Source organism: Canis lupus, chromosome 36 (genome assembly GCF_048164855.1).
Source record: "Canis lupus baileyi chromosome 36, mCanLup2.hap1, whole genome shotgun sequence".
Classification (NCBI taxonomy): Eukaryota; Metazoa; Chordata; class Mammalia; order Carnivora; family Canidae; genus Canis; species Canis lupus.
The window spans coordinates 15,715,072-15,730,019 of NC_132873.1; the positions used below are offsets into that span (position 1 = coordinate 15,715,072).

A 14,948-nucleotide genomic window follows, 5' to 3' on the forward strand; every position below is an offset into this window, starting at 1 on the left:
TCATTCAAAGACTATGCTAGGCATTGGAAGCTGTTTGAGCATTTGAGTGAAGAGGCAGGCAGGCCCAGGTAATTCCAAAGGGCCACAGAGCACACACACACACACACACACTCACACACACACAGAGTGTGACTTTGTAGTTCACCATCTTCTTCCTGCCCTTCCCTCTTCCTTTTTCAGGCTGTTCCTGCAGGCGAATGTTTCCAAGGTGGCCAGCCCCTCTTCAGATCTTTTGCAGGAAGGAGATAAGGCCACAGAGTGTAGCCGCAGCTGCTTATAAATGTAGAGTAATGAGATCCAATCTCCTATTCAGACATGTGGGAGCCAAGGGCCAGTACACGGTGCCCCAGGAGCTGGGCCAGGCTGGGTCAGGTCAGGACTTGCACTAGGGTGCCATGTAGGGAGCAGAATGTGATATGAGGAGAGAGTCAAGGTTCAGTGGGAAAACCCTAAGTGAGAGCTGAGCTGATCACTATTGATTTAAAGAGCCTTGCTGAATTCAAAGAGAAGCCATGACTCTCAGTACACATCCACATGGAAAGCAATGGAAAGCTGAGAAAGTTTAAGTAGAAGGTGGTGGACAGAAGGGAAAGATTTCTTTAAAAAAAGGGGGGGGAGATTTATTTATTTATTTATTTATTTATTTATTTATTTGAGAGAGAAAGAGTGCACAAGCAGGGAGAGGAGCAGAGGGAGAGGGAGAAACAGATTCCCCATTGATCAAGGAGCCTGACACGGGGTTTGATAGCGGGCTCAGTCCCAGGGCCCTGGGATCAAGACCTGAGCCAAAGGTGGAAGCTCAACCGACTGAGCCACCCAGGCACCCTGAAGGGAAAGATTTCTTGAACCAAGGAGAAGAAAGTGATCCTGCTGCTTTTCATAGATGCCTTTGGGGAGGGAGGTTTTCGGGGCAGCAACCTAACTCAGGCAAAGGACATTGTAACTTAGTTTTTAAACCTAAAAATCTTGTTTATGGTGAAATCCTTTTAAAGAAGAGCGTCATGTAGAAATGAGATCATGAAACCGTATCGTGAGAATGTGAACATCTGCATCCTTGTATCTGAGCCTAAATCCAAACACTACTCACTTTTTGAAATATTGTATTATATATATAATATATATGTAACTAATATATATTACATATGTAATTTATATATGGAATTATCATGGTCCTATGGTGAATTTTTAGGAATGTGGCTTAAATTCACATCAAAAGCCAAAGCCTTATTTTCTGTATTTCTTGCTTTAGACTGTGGTCAGCATCAGGAATGTCCCGTGGAGAACTCATGAGTCCATTAATGCGCTCCAGAAGGAAAGAAGGTGGGCCCCACGTGTGACTGCACAAACACTGACAGCAGAGACAAACCAAAAGCATTTCCCTTTGCTTTTATGGGAACAATCTCTGCAAAGATAACACCATGCTTTTTTTTTTTTTTTTTTTAGAAGAAATTCCTTAAACAGAGAAATTGTAAGCCTGATAGGGTGGTAAAAGGGGGCTTTGGCTCTATTTGAGTAGTTAAGCATAATAAATCATCTGGTTAATTATATTAAGGTTGGGGGACAGCATGGGAAAAAGAAACTGATACATCACTGGTGGTCATGATAAGCACAACACTGTCTAGAAAACTATCTGAGAATATATCTTTGCAGTCTGCTATCAAATCCCTGGGCTGACTCCTTTCTGAAAAATCCATCATAAAGATATATTTGAAACTGCAATTATGATCAAGGATTTTAGAGTCAGACTCTCATTTCACTTGAGTATGACTGCCTGGAAGTTTGTGGGCTCTCCTTCAGAGATGCCCACTTTGGGAGGGAGCCCAAACTAAATTCCAAGACCTCTTCAAAAGTGATTTAGGAATTTCAAAGGTTCTTTTTTTTTTTTTCTATCTGAAAACCCTATTAATATTTATTGAAGTATAGTCAACGTACAATGTTACACTAGTTACAGGGCTACAACTTAGTGACTCCATTTTGTACGTTACTCAGCTCTCCCCATGAGAAGTGTAGTCACCTTCTGTTCCCATACAAAGTTACAGTAGTACTGACTCCATTGTCTAGGCTGTACTTTCTCAATTTCTGTGGCTTATATATTTGAGAACCACATGCTTATAGCTCCTAATATTCATCTATTTTGCCCATCTCCCACCCTCTTCCTCTCTGGCAATCAGTCAACGTGATCCATCACATTGACAAGAGAAAGGACAAAAACCCTATGGTCATCTCAATAGTGGCAGAAAAAGCATTTGAAAAAACACAACATAAAAAGCATACTATACTGGGTTTTGAGGAAATATCCATCAACAGAATAAAGTCCGTGTAGGAAGGCCTGTCGCTGACATCGTACTCTGTGATGAAGACCTGAAATTGTCTCCCCTAAGAGCAGGAACAAGACAAGGAAGTCCCCTCTTAGCCCTGGAAGTCCTATGGTAGGAAACAGACAAGGAAAAGAAAAGGCATCCACACATGTAAGGGGAAAGTCAAACTGTCCCTATTTGCAGAAGACACGGTTCTAGAAACAGGAAACCCTAGAGGCTCCACCAGAACTGTTAGAGCTAATGAGGGACATCACTTGGGGACACAAAATGAACATAGAAAGATTGGTAGCCTTTCTGTGTACCAACAATGAACACTCAGAAAGGAAATTAAGAAAATGACTCCATTCTCAGTAGCATCAAAAAGAACAAAATAATGAGACTGCACCAAGGAGGAGAAAGGCTTGTACACTGAAAACTGCAAGACTTTGGGAAGACATCGGGGCTTATGGGGTGGGAGCCTTCATCTTGTTAAAATGTCAATAGTCCCTGAAGCGACCGTCACTTTCAATGGAAGAATTTCAAAGGTTCTAATACTGATAAATCTTGTTGCACTTCCCACCAACGACCTAATTTCCACAAATCCACAAATATGCTAACCACACTGACTAAAGAATAAGTAACAATTTACTCAGCCAATTTTAATTGTATGCATACTCTATAACAAGGACTATTTTAGGCCTGGGCCTGAGGGCATTTGGCAACAGGCAAAATAGAAGGAAAAAGTTGCCAGAATAAAGAGGCAATAAGCCATTATTAAGTGATAGAGTAAGTAACATGTAAGTAAAATACTAAGTAAAATATGTCATATGTCATATAATGTGACTGTCCAGAGGTTTGAAGGCTGGAGACCAAATCCAAAATCTCAGATCATATCAAACTCTGTAGCAATTAGACATGGCAAAAAGCCATGGAGACTAAAACAAAGTAGGGAAGGAAAAGGGAGGTGCTGGAGGCGAGGTTGGGGGTCCTGGTTTGCAGTTTTAAGTAGAGAAATCAGAGATGGCCTCGTTGAAAGTAAGATAGTGTGGGGGCCTCTGTGGCTCAGTGGTTGAGTGTCTGCCTTTGTCTAAAGTGATGATCCCAGGGTCCTGGGATTGAGACCCACATTGGGCTCCCTGCATGGAGCCCGCTTCTCCCTCTGTCTATGTCTCTGCCTCTCTCTCTCTGTCTCTCATGGATAAATAAATAAAATCTTTTAAAAATAAACAAAATAAATATGATAGTGAGAGACGACTTGAAGGATGTGAGAGGTAAGGAGAGCAACAACCTGGGGAAAGAGCATTTCAGGCAGAGGTGCCAAAAAAGCAGACTCCCAGGGGAGGACAGGCCTGGTGTGTTCAGAGTAGCCAAGAGCTCTGTGTGGCTGCAGGGCAGTGAGTGAGCAAGAGGAGGCAGACAGCAAGTGAAAGAGGAAAGGGAGTCTTGGCCAACTGTTGGGCCACGTCTGCCTCTGAAGAACTTTGGCTTATTCTACACAAGGTGGGAGACCGTTGGAGAGTTTTGAGCAGCGGAGTGACATGATCGGGTTTATGTTTTATTATATTTATTTATATTTGGTTTATGTTTTATTTTTTCATTTATTTTTATTTAGTTGGTTGGTTGGCTGAGTTTTTTAAAATTTATGTTTTAAAAGAATTGCTCTGACTGCTTGGTTCATTCTTAAACCAATAAACAACTAGACTTAGGAAGAGAAGCCAAAACAGACTCACAATTCATGTACTGCCCACTTCATTGTTCCTTTCCTATCCTGGTCAGGTGTTAGGTGTTTAGTCATGACATGTATCCCGTCATTCTAAATGGAACGATTCCAGACAAAAGGATACTAAATAAAGTCAATATTCAAATTTAAGTCGCTAGTGAAGGTAATCCAAAACATGCATGATGAGTTTTCTGGAACACCTCTAATGCCAATGAAGTTCTTGGTGGAATCATATACGTAAGAGACATGAAGGGCAGCGGTGCCCAGTGAACGGTCAAGCAGTGTTGATCAATGTTAAATAATAGAGGATGCCCAGGCTTCTCCAGTATCTTCTCCCACAGAAAGGACTCACAGCACATCTCGCTAGGGCTCCAGTTAGTGTGCTGGCGTCTTGTCCTTCCAACTCATTCAAACCTGTCCTCTTTGCAGATTCCTTAAAAAACAGTTAAGCCGATACAAAGACAAGTTGCGAGCCATATATGCCTCCCAGGAAGAAAAGAGTTGCAGATTTGAAACAAAGATTCACAAACTCACAGCCAACCAGGAGAGCCTGTGGACCCAGCTACAGCAGATGGGGCAGGATCTCCAGGTATGAAATGTGGGGGACCCTGGCCACCTGGGCCATCCAGAAATCTGACCGCAAATCCTCTGGCTGTGAGAGGACTTCATCCTGAAGCTTCTCGTCTCACATACATCAGCCTCTTCTCTTTCCCTCTTCTCTCTTTACCCTCTTCACCTCTCCCTTTCATCCTGCAGACTACACCCTTCCCCTTCCTGAAGGCAGCGCTGTTAGAAGAATTGATGGCACAGATTTGGTGCCATTTAGAAACTATAGATCTGTGGGATGACTGGGTGGCTCAGCGGTTGGGCGGCTGCCTTGGCTCAGGTCGTGATCCCGGGATCCGGGATCGAGTACTACTTCGGGCTCCTGAGGAGCCTGCTTCTCCCTCTGCCTATGTCTCTGCCTCTGTGTGTGTGTGTCTCTCATGAATAAATACAGAAATCTTTAAAAAAAAAAAAAAAAAAGAAACTATAGACCTAGAGCCAAGCAGTCCTTTATAGCATTGATTCTTAGCCTCTTGGTCTCTACATCCTTTTTTACATTCTTAAAAAATTTTGAGGATCCCAAGGAGCTTTTGAGTTTATATCTATTCCTCTTTACCATGGTCAAAATTAAAAGTGAGAAGAGGCTCAAAAGTTTATTAATTTAAAAATGGAATCAACACACTATATATGAAACAATTTTAAGCAGTAACTATATATATATATATATTTCAAAATATTTTATTTATTTATTCATGAGAGACACACAGAGAAGGAGAAAAAGAGAGAGAGAGAGAGAGAGAGAGGCAGAGAGGGAGAAGCAGGTTCCATGCAGGGAGCCTGACATGGGACTCGATCCTGGGTCTCCAGCACTAAACCGCTGGGCCACCCGGACTGCCCCAGTAAGTATATATTTCTAAAAAAAAGAAGAGTGGCATCTTTTTTTTTTTTTTTTGGTAGTACACCAAAACATAATAGGTGCTTGTTCCTTAAAAGGTAGTTGCAGCATTGTATCTGACATCTACCTCACACTCTGTTTCATTAAAATACAATGTTCTGTTGTGCTCTTTGAATGTTCTATCCCTGCATGATTTTGCAACATGATACACCGGTAATTTGGAAGTTCACTGAGCTATGCCAGACTTCCTAAAGCTCATTATAAAATATCCATCCCCCCCCGCAAAAATCACATTCATTAATATCACCATTAACCTCATTGGGTAAGTCTTTAAGACTATGTACATGGTAGTGGACGCAAGTTTTTAAAAATTCTGATGTTTGGTCAAAAGCTCAACTGTTAAAACTGGCAATACATATCGTTAATTGTTTCCTTACTGTGACAGTCTCACTTCACTCGTTTTTGAGAAAATATTTGCCAAACAACCACATCTGAATAACATTCTGCAAGTGGTTCTTTCACGCAAAAGGCAACTTTTCTGTTTCAATGACATTAGAAGTACTTTACACACCTCCCCTTTCATCATACACAAAGTTGAAAAGATATGTTATAATTAGGCAAATTAAGAGTTTTTGTTACACCATCAAGGATATTCTTAAGTGGAACTGTTTTTTGTTGTCATTTGCTTGGTTGGTGCTTTGAGCTGCGAGGACATGATGGTAGAGAATACCATGGCTACTAGCCCTGTCCGGTGCTGCCTTGATTTATACTAAGGCACCAATAGCTTTAGCCTTACTTATTTTTGACTTTGTCCCAATCCAGACAAATGTCAACACAGTGAGCAGACGAATAACATCTAAGTATCATTGCGAAAATAATTGACCTTGCAGACCTCTAAAAAGGTCTTAGGGATTTCCAGGAGTCTGTGGACCACACTTCAGGAATTGTGCTTTGTGGGGAGCATACCCCCTAGACTTTATACCTATGAATTATTATAAAAGCCATCCCCAACATTCCTACCTAAGTGGATCATTATGAACATGTTTATTGTAATACAATTTAGCTACCAATTCAATATATGCTGATGTTCTCAGAAATGCCTTGTGATATTTTTAGAACTTGAACCTTTAGGACCTAGAATTTCCCCAGATTCCTCATGATTACTCCCTGTGATATTTTAGAATCTGAGCTGTTGTACTTTTTGTGGATAGTTTTATATGGACATTGAATTCACAGCATAAAACAAAGTCATAATAATGGATTTAGAAAGGAGAAGGAAAAAAATCTTGCATTAAAATTTCCTACTAGAAGATGGAAACTTAATGCATTTATGAAAAAAGGTAAGATAAATGTTGATTTCTTCATAAAGTTTTCTTTATCCAGGCAGTGTTACAGCCACTCCATCCTTCATCTTCTTCCTGTCAAAATATGATTTCCAAGGGTGACCATGGAAAGGGTGAAAGGTTTCGGAGGGGAGGAGATTCTTCACAGGTCTTGAATGCCACTGAGGATCATTCAGAATGGGAACCTCTTGCTTACCCAACCATGAATGACAGAAGTCACCAAAGTCTACCAAATGCAGAGCATGGTCTACCAAACTCAGAATCACTGGAGGCGGTTTTGCAGCTGAAGTCAACACAAAGCACCAGGGCACAAAGCCAAGCACAAAAGACCTCAAAGGAAGTCTTTAGCTCCCCTCCGGGTTCCCAGGGAGGACTGCTGCAAGACACTCCCCAAATTGTTCCTGCTGAAATCAATGGTCCTGCTCTGGCAACAGAAATGAAAGACATGGTTGACATCCAGCAGGGAAAGGATGAGGTAGAGGGAGAGGAACTGCAAGAACTATTGTCAAAACTTACAGATGCCTTCACTCTAGAAATGCCACCAGGTAAGATTTTCCCAATCAATGGAGAGAGTGATGGCCTGGGATTCAGGCTGCCATTTAAACCCTGAGTTTTTAGGTGGGGAAGGGGCAGAAGGAGGGAGAGAAAGAGAGGACCCTCAAGCTGACTCCATGGTGAGCACAGAGCCCTACACAGGGCTCAGCCCCAAGTGCCCCTAAATACTTGATTTTACAGTATTATCCCAACAGCTACAATTCATCTAGTGAGTAGCAGTCAGAGTTGTGAACCTTTTGGACATAAGTAGCCATCTCTGAATAGATGTAGAGCCATGCCCGATTCACAGGGTTTTTGTGAGCATTAAATGTGATAGACCATAAGAGAGTTTACTATAGCACCTGGCACAATCCAAGCATTCAAGAATAGTAAGTAACTACAAATATTTTAAAAATCAGCAGCTATTATAAGCTGAACTGGAGAAACAAAAACAAAAAATAAAAATGAGATGTCAAAGCTAAAAGACAAAAAAAACAAGTATTTATGTGAAATCTAAATTATAGAGCATTTACATTATGAAATTTTAAATTATAAAATATAAATAACAAATATTAGATAATTTTGTTATTGCAGTTATGATCAATAGTACTACTACAGATATAACTGAGCAACCTGATATTACCACTTAAAAATGAGGATAATAAATGATGCTCTTCCTAGAGGATCATTGATTAAGTTTCTTTTTTTAGTGATTAAGTTTCTATAATGTAATGTAAGTTTCTACCATCATTATCATCACCATATTCTTCATAAGTTAGGGCTCATTGATAAATTCCGAAGGCTCTTTTTAAAAATATTTTTAAGCTATAGTTATTTCTTCTGTTTTGGACTGACATTGTCTTACAGTGTTTTGTTACCTTTATATACCTATATGCCTATATCCATGTCTTTTAGAAGCCTAAGATCTTTTATGTTCAAGGGATCATCTAAGGATTCGCAATAAAACAAAGAATAACATTCTCATGTAGTTCTGAATTAGAAGCCTTCTCAAAATATTTCTGAATTGACAGATGAGTTTGCTAGAGCTGATGTAACAAAGTACCTACTATAGGTTGGGTAGCTTAAACATCACAAATTAACTTTCTCACATTTTCTCATTAATTTTCTCCTGAAGGCTAGAAGTCTGAGATCAAAATGTCCCTCTGTGGCTTCCCCTATCCAAATTTGCTCTTTTTACACTTGATCTTAGCCAAGAAGCTGAGAAGCGATTAAATTTACTCATTTTATAGACACTATTCACATTGGATTAGGACCCACCCACAGCACTTCATTTTAATTTAATTAACTTTTAAAAGAATCTATTCCAAATATATTCACATTCTGAGGTATGGGGGAGAGGACTTCTACATGTGAATTTAGGGAGGGAAACACAATGCAGCCCATAACAGTTGAGGAGCTGTAAAATCAGGACATCATAACGTCAGTCATATATTAAAGTTGGCAGAGCTGAGTCAATGACGTAATTATTTGGTGATTCTAAAAATCTCTACTGTGAAGAGTTGGAGTTACAATCCTTGTAATAGAGAAGACAAGATCACAAAGATGCCAGAAGCACGCTCAAACTGCCTGAGACAAAGACAGGACTCCTTGTGCCTGATTCTGAGACTGACACAAGATTCCACCCACCATGTTTCTATCTTAACTTCTTTGAGGTCATGATGAGTACTCAAAGCAAAGTCAACATCTACTTGAAGTTCTTAGGAAAATTTCACATAAAAATTTGACTTTTATTCTGGAAAAGTCTTTTAGTCTTTAACATCTTCATTTTTATTTTTCAATTTGTCTCTCCAGCTGAGCTTATAAAAGCTGCTGATCCCTTGCCACACTCACAAATCTAGTAGACTATGTTGCACATTACGGATTGCTAATAAGCTAGGTCTACTACATACATTGGGAAGACATTGTTCTAACACTTATGCAGCTGCATACCTGAAACTAAAATATTCATACATATTTTAAATTACCTTATTAAAATCTATATATAAAAATATATATCTATATATACACACATGAATATATTATTAAAAGGAAAATCATGAAAGGGTAAAGCTTATTTCTACATTTAGATGATGCCATAATGTATAAAGATGCAATTAGTATTGTCCAATCTTGTAGAAGATGCAAAAAATAAGTCCCCCCAAATTACTTAATTTCCACTTTAAATCTTCCACTTAAAATTTAAATAAAACTGTTGAAATGCTGCTGCTGAAGTATTCATTATCATACAAAAGTGCTTATGATGTTAGCAAGAAGGTTCATACTTTCCCTTTTTGTTATTATAGTAGTGTATACTTTGTGATGACTCAGCAAAAGCTAATTGATAAGATTTAAATTTCCAGTCTTATTTTTTTTATCAGCCTTGTTTCTATAATGCCTTTTAAAAAAATTTTTTATTTACTGATTTGAGAGAGACTGAATGAGAGAGAGAGCATGAGTAGGGGCAGGGAGTGGGAGAAGCAGACTTCCTGATTAGCAGGGAGCCCACTGTGGGGTTTCAGGGCTTGGGGCTCTATCCCAGAACCCTGGCTCAGGGTTCAATCCCAGGACCCTGGGATCATGACTTGAGCTGACGGCAGATGCTTAACTGGCTGAGCCACCCAGGCACCCCTCCTCAATGCTTTTAAGCATAGGATCTATGTTAATCTCCTGGAGCCAGGAGGTCTTGGCATCAAGATATCTAGCATCAGTGGTCTGGAATAAGCACATGATGGCTTTGCTCTGTCATTCCTTAGATACCATTGATTGTGCTGGAAGACCCTAAAGATTTCATTATCTCTTTGTCCCTTACAAGGAGGACATATCATAAGGCATGTATAGGGTGGGGGTTCAGATCCTAGCAAGAAGAGAAGCAGGAAAAGAAGCAAAGGGGGAAAAAAAATCAAGCATTTTCCTTCACAGGGTCTCATTGGTTTCTCTGTCTCACTGTAGCTGACTATCCTTTCTAATGGGGGTTTTGCTAAGAGTTAATCCATTTTGGACATTAAAATGAACTTTAGATTAAAAGCTTAATTAGACCAAAATAACAAGCCTAATGGTCAGTTTGTAGGCCGTTGTAGACATTTACTGAACAGAGTCATTCAGTATCAGGCTAAGAAAACAGGATTTCATGAGACTATGAGAGTTTAATAGAAAGTATGTAGGAGAGGTTCCCCAAACCTCTTTGAATTCCAAATGTTGGGTTGCAAATCAGTAGCAAACAATTTGCTTTCCTTGCAGGAAAAGAAGTCAACTTGAAAGTGTCTAACACTATTTTCTTCTGTGGTGACACACACACAAAAGACATAATTGTCTAGTTTTATTTTCTCATTAAATTATTTCCAGCCCATTTGTAAGTGAAATTTCCTGTGTATCTCTGAAATCCTTTTCCCAGCTTGTCTCCCATCACTCTTGGTCACCTGTTCACCAATTTTAAGGATGAGAAGGGAAGGCCAGAGAGTAGATGTGGGAGGGTTATTCCTGTTCCTTTCTTCTTCACGTGAAACCATCATCAAAATTATTAGTATAAATAATCAGAAAATGAAGCTTGAACTTGAGCAAATTCTAAGAAAATAAAGAGCAGTGGAAGCTCAGGAGAGAGAAGTGCAACAGTGTCTCTTTAGCTCACTTATTTAAGAAAGTAGTCTTCTCAAATATTGCCTGTGGATCCTGGGGGTGTGTACTGAAATCTTGTTGAATCTTTCTCTGTCTCTGTTTCTCTCTCAAAAATAAGTATGTATGAAAAAGTAGAAGCCTTTGCTCTCAATGAAAGAAGATACAGACTTCCAGCAACTAAGCTCCATGAAGGTAGAAAAAAATTTCTAATTGATTCATCATTCATTCACTCATTTATTAATTCCACAAATATTTCTCCAGCACTTATTATGTGCTAGATGCTGGGTGTTCATTTTGAAAGGGGCGCATTACATTTTTAAGATACTCTAGCATTAAAAAAAAAAAAAAAAAGATACTCTAGTGACACGTGGAGAATGGTTTGGAGAAGGAAGTGAGCAAAGAGACCAGGTAAAAGCCTGTTGTAATCTAGGCAAGATGTGGTAGTGGCTTGGCCCCCGGGGAACAGGGATATATTTATTGTAATGAGGAGACCTGAGATAGGGGGCGACACATCAAGAGTTCTGTTTTGATCACATTAAGTGTGAGTTTCCTGAGAAACATCCAATATATCAGAGCACCCATCAACGTACACAATCTGGAGCTCACAGGAGAAGTCTTAGTACACAGTAGATATCCAATACATATGGGTTTGCTTAATTAATTACTGTTGTAAGGAAGACACAGACTCAGCCTTTCCATTTCCCAGCAGAGTAGTACTAGACTAGATAACCTAATACTTTTTAATCACTATATCCATCATTCTGGTAGCCTCCTCTCACATCCCTGATTCATTCAGAGATTCATTCGGATAGATTTTTAATTACATTGAAGTGAATTATTTTCCCATTTTTATTTCCTTTGGACTGTCGATTGCACAGGTATTTCTAACATCTCATGAGGCTACCATTTGTGCTTTACCTTAATTCAGTCTCTATATAAATGGAATCTCAGGTGTATGCCAGGCATCATGCTAGGAGCTATAGGTGAATGTATATCTTTGGCTTTTTTAACATTGCAAGAGACTGAAGCTAAAAAGAAAACAGCCAAATAATAAGAAAAACTTCCTATGAATGAAATGGATTATTGCTTTCCTATTTCTTTATTGCTGTATTTTAAGTTTTTATCATTGTGTGCTGAGAAGCAGAATATCCTAAAATAAGTTTGCCTCTGGACAAGGTTTTCTTTATTCAGGCAATAAAATATTATTTATTCAAGGTTCTTGTAGTTCTGGAACAATATTGGAGAATAGATACATTTAAAATGCCACGAATCCTCTCCTCTTATGTTCAACAGAAAACAGCCCAGAGGAAGCCATTATATAAATCACGAACCTAAAGTATATAACCAATAAAATAAGTCTTTCCAAGTTTTCATTTCCCTCAATTTTATTTTTTATTAATCACACAAATAATGTTATACTGCATGTTCATAGTATTATGCCTAAGTGTACAGGATTTTTAAAAAATGGATTCATTCACTCCTTGTCACCAGTTTTCTCAAAGATAATGACTGTTACCAGTTTAGTGAATTTTTCTTTCAACTCTTTTCTGTATATTTTGATGTCTTTCTCCACATAAGTTAGATTGTTCTTACTTTTGATTTTTTTCACTTGCCAATATAGCTCAGACATTGAGCAATTTCATTTTTTAAATGCTGCATAATATCACAGAGTATAAATTGACATAATTTATTTACTGATCTATAATTAAGTTGCTTCCAATTTTTTATTGCCATAAGAATGGTTTGGTAAATGTCTTTATGATCTATATCTTTGTACTCATATATGAATATATTTGTAGCATCATTTTCTTTTTTTTAAATTTAATTTAATTTTTTATTTTTTTATTTTTATTTATTTATGATAGTCACACACAGAGAGAGAGAGAGAGGCAGAGACACAGGCAGAGGGAGAAGCAGGCTCCATGCACCGGGAGCCTGACGTGGGATTCGATCCCGAGTCTCCAGGATCGCGCCCTGGGCCAAAGGCAGGCGCTAAACCGCTGCGCCACCCAGGGATCCCTGTAGCATCATTTTCTAGAAATATAATTCTTAGGTTAAATATTATGCATATCAAACTTTTGGTTGATAACTGCCACGCTGTAGATCTTTCTACAACACTATCTCTCTTATAATAGATCATAGGGAACTACTGAAAGCATTCATCAGTAGCTGTACAGCGCAGATTTTCAAAGCGTGGTCCCTAGACCAATGGCATCAGAATCACTTGGGACCATATCAGAAATGCAAATTCTTGGACTACCTCCCTGATACACTATATCAATGAGGCATCTCCAAAGAAACCAAACCAATAGGATATAAATATAGAGATAGGAAAGAAACATTATTTTCAGGAATTGGCTCATGTGATTATGGAGGATGACAAGTCCCCAGATCTACTGTCAATAAATTGGAAACTTAGAAGAACGTATGGGTGTGGTTCCATTGCAAAAGCTGGCAGGCTGGAGACCTAGGAAGATATTTCGGTTGAAATCTGCAGGCAGAGGAAAACTGATGTTGCAGCTGCAAGGCAGTCAGGTAGGAGAAATTCTCTCACTCAGCTTTTCTGCTTAACTTAGGTCTTCAGCTGATTGGACGAGGCACGACCACATTAGGGAGGGCGATCCGCTGTAGTCGGTCTGTAGATTCAAATATCAATCTCATCCAGAAACACCCCCACAGCACACTCAGAATAAAGTTTGACCAAACATCTGGGCATTAGTAGCCAGTCAAGCTGAGGTATAAAATTAACCATCATATATACTGAATCAGAGCTCTTAGGGTAGGAGCTAGCAATCTGTTTTTACGCTCTCCAGGTGATTCTGACATACACCAGAATTTGAATACCGCTGCTCTAGAGTGGGCTTTCTGGCTACTCAGATTTGTGCTCTGAGTCGTGGAAGAAGGCCTTTTAAGAACCCACAACCAAGTGGTATTAGCAATTGATCATGACAAATAATAGCCATCCTATTTGCCAGCTGGTAGAAAAAGGACATTCTCATCAGGAATTGGGGAGGAAGAGTTTCTGTGCTAGAGTTTTAGCAAGATCAGCTTAAAAACCTACAGGCACTTTCTCTGAAGGACTCTTCTGTTTGTTGTTTTCAGGCCTGCAATCTTCAGTAGACATGGACCTGTATTGTGGAGCTGAGCGGGTGTGCAGGGCCTTCTCTGCTCTCGTTGATCAGATCACCGTGTCCAACTTGAAGTGATAAAGAGTCCAGGTTCAAAGGCTCCTTGGGATGACAATGAAACATGTTTTCAAAATCTATACTGAAAGAATTAAGCCTTTTACCTCTCAGTAATTTGGTGTGAAGTGTGAAGAAAGTAAGTTTTATTTTTAAATCTCCCTACTCATGTGTCTTAGTTCTTCAGTTCAGAGTAAATCCTTGGGAGGAAGGGGTGGTGGAAGGAAATGGAAAGAAGAGGCCAAGTTAAATCTGTGTATGTTAAATCTGAGTTTCCAACAGAGGGCTATTCTTAATTTGAATATTAATATTCAAGTGTGTGATTTACATGAATTCATGCAACTGTTTTCTTCAAGTATTATTTAAATTATTGAATCGATGACCAAATTTTCTATCTGGATGCTCCTGATGGAGGACAAGCTTGACACAGCACTAAACACACACACACACACACACACACACACACGAGTGTATGCAAAACTGGTGAAATCTGAATAAACTTTGTGGATTGTACTAATGTCAATTTCCTGGTTGTATTATTGTACTATAATTATGCAAGATGTTACTACCATTGAGGGAAACTGGATGAAAGGTATACAGGATGTCTCTGTATTATTTCTTATAACTATATATGAATCAATAATTATCTCAAAATAAGTTTATTTTGAAAACATGAATATTTCTTGCTAAAATCCTATATCCAATGACTTTGGCTAAAGTACCCGCCAGCCCCCTTTCTCTGCGTGTATGATTAGGGTATAGATGCTTAACTTAATAACATCCAAGTAATAGCTAATATTCTTTGACTATCAGAGCACT

The 14,948-nt window shown here is 39.0% G+C and overlaps 1 protein-coding gene across 1 annotated transcript in view; it reads left to right on the plus strand.

The window, feature by feature from the left end:
- Positions 1-14,246, plus strand: part of DYTN (dystrotelin) — a gene marked incomplete at its 5' end in the record, with an annotated part of 46,759 nt that extends 32,513 nt beyond the window's left edge. The window contains 4 exons of the mRNA XM_072812648.1: positions 1,250-1,320; positions 4,447-4,606; positions 6,842-7,346; positions 14,050-14,246. Coding sequence (XP_072668749.1) covers positions 1,250-1,320; positions 4,447-4,606; positions 6,842-7,346; positions 14,050-14,153 — 840 coding nt within the window. The remainder of the gene's footprint in view (positions 1-1,249; positions 1,321-4,446; positions 4,607-6,841; positions 7,347-14,049) is intronic.
- Between the last annotated feature and the right edge of the window lie 702 nt (positions 14,247-14,948).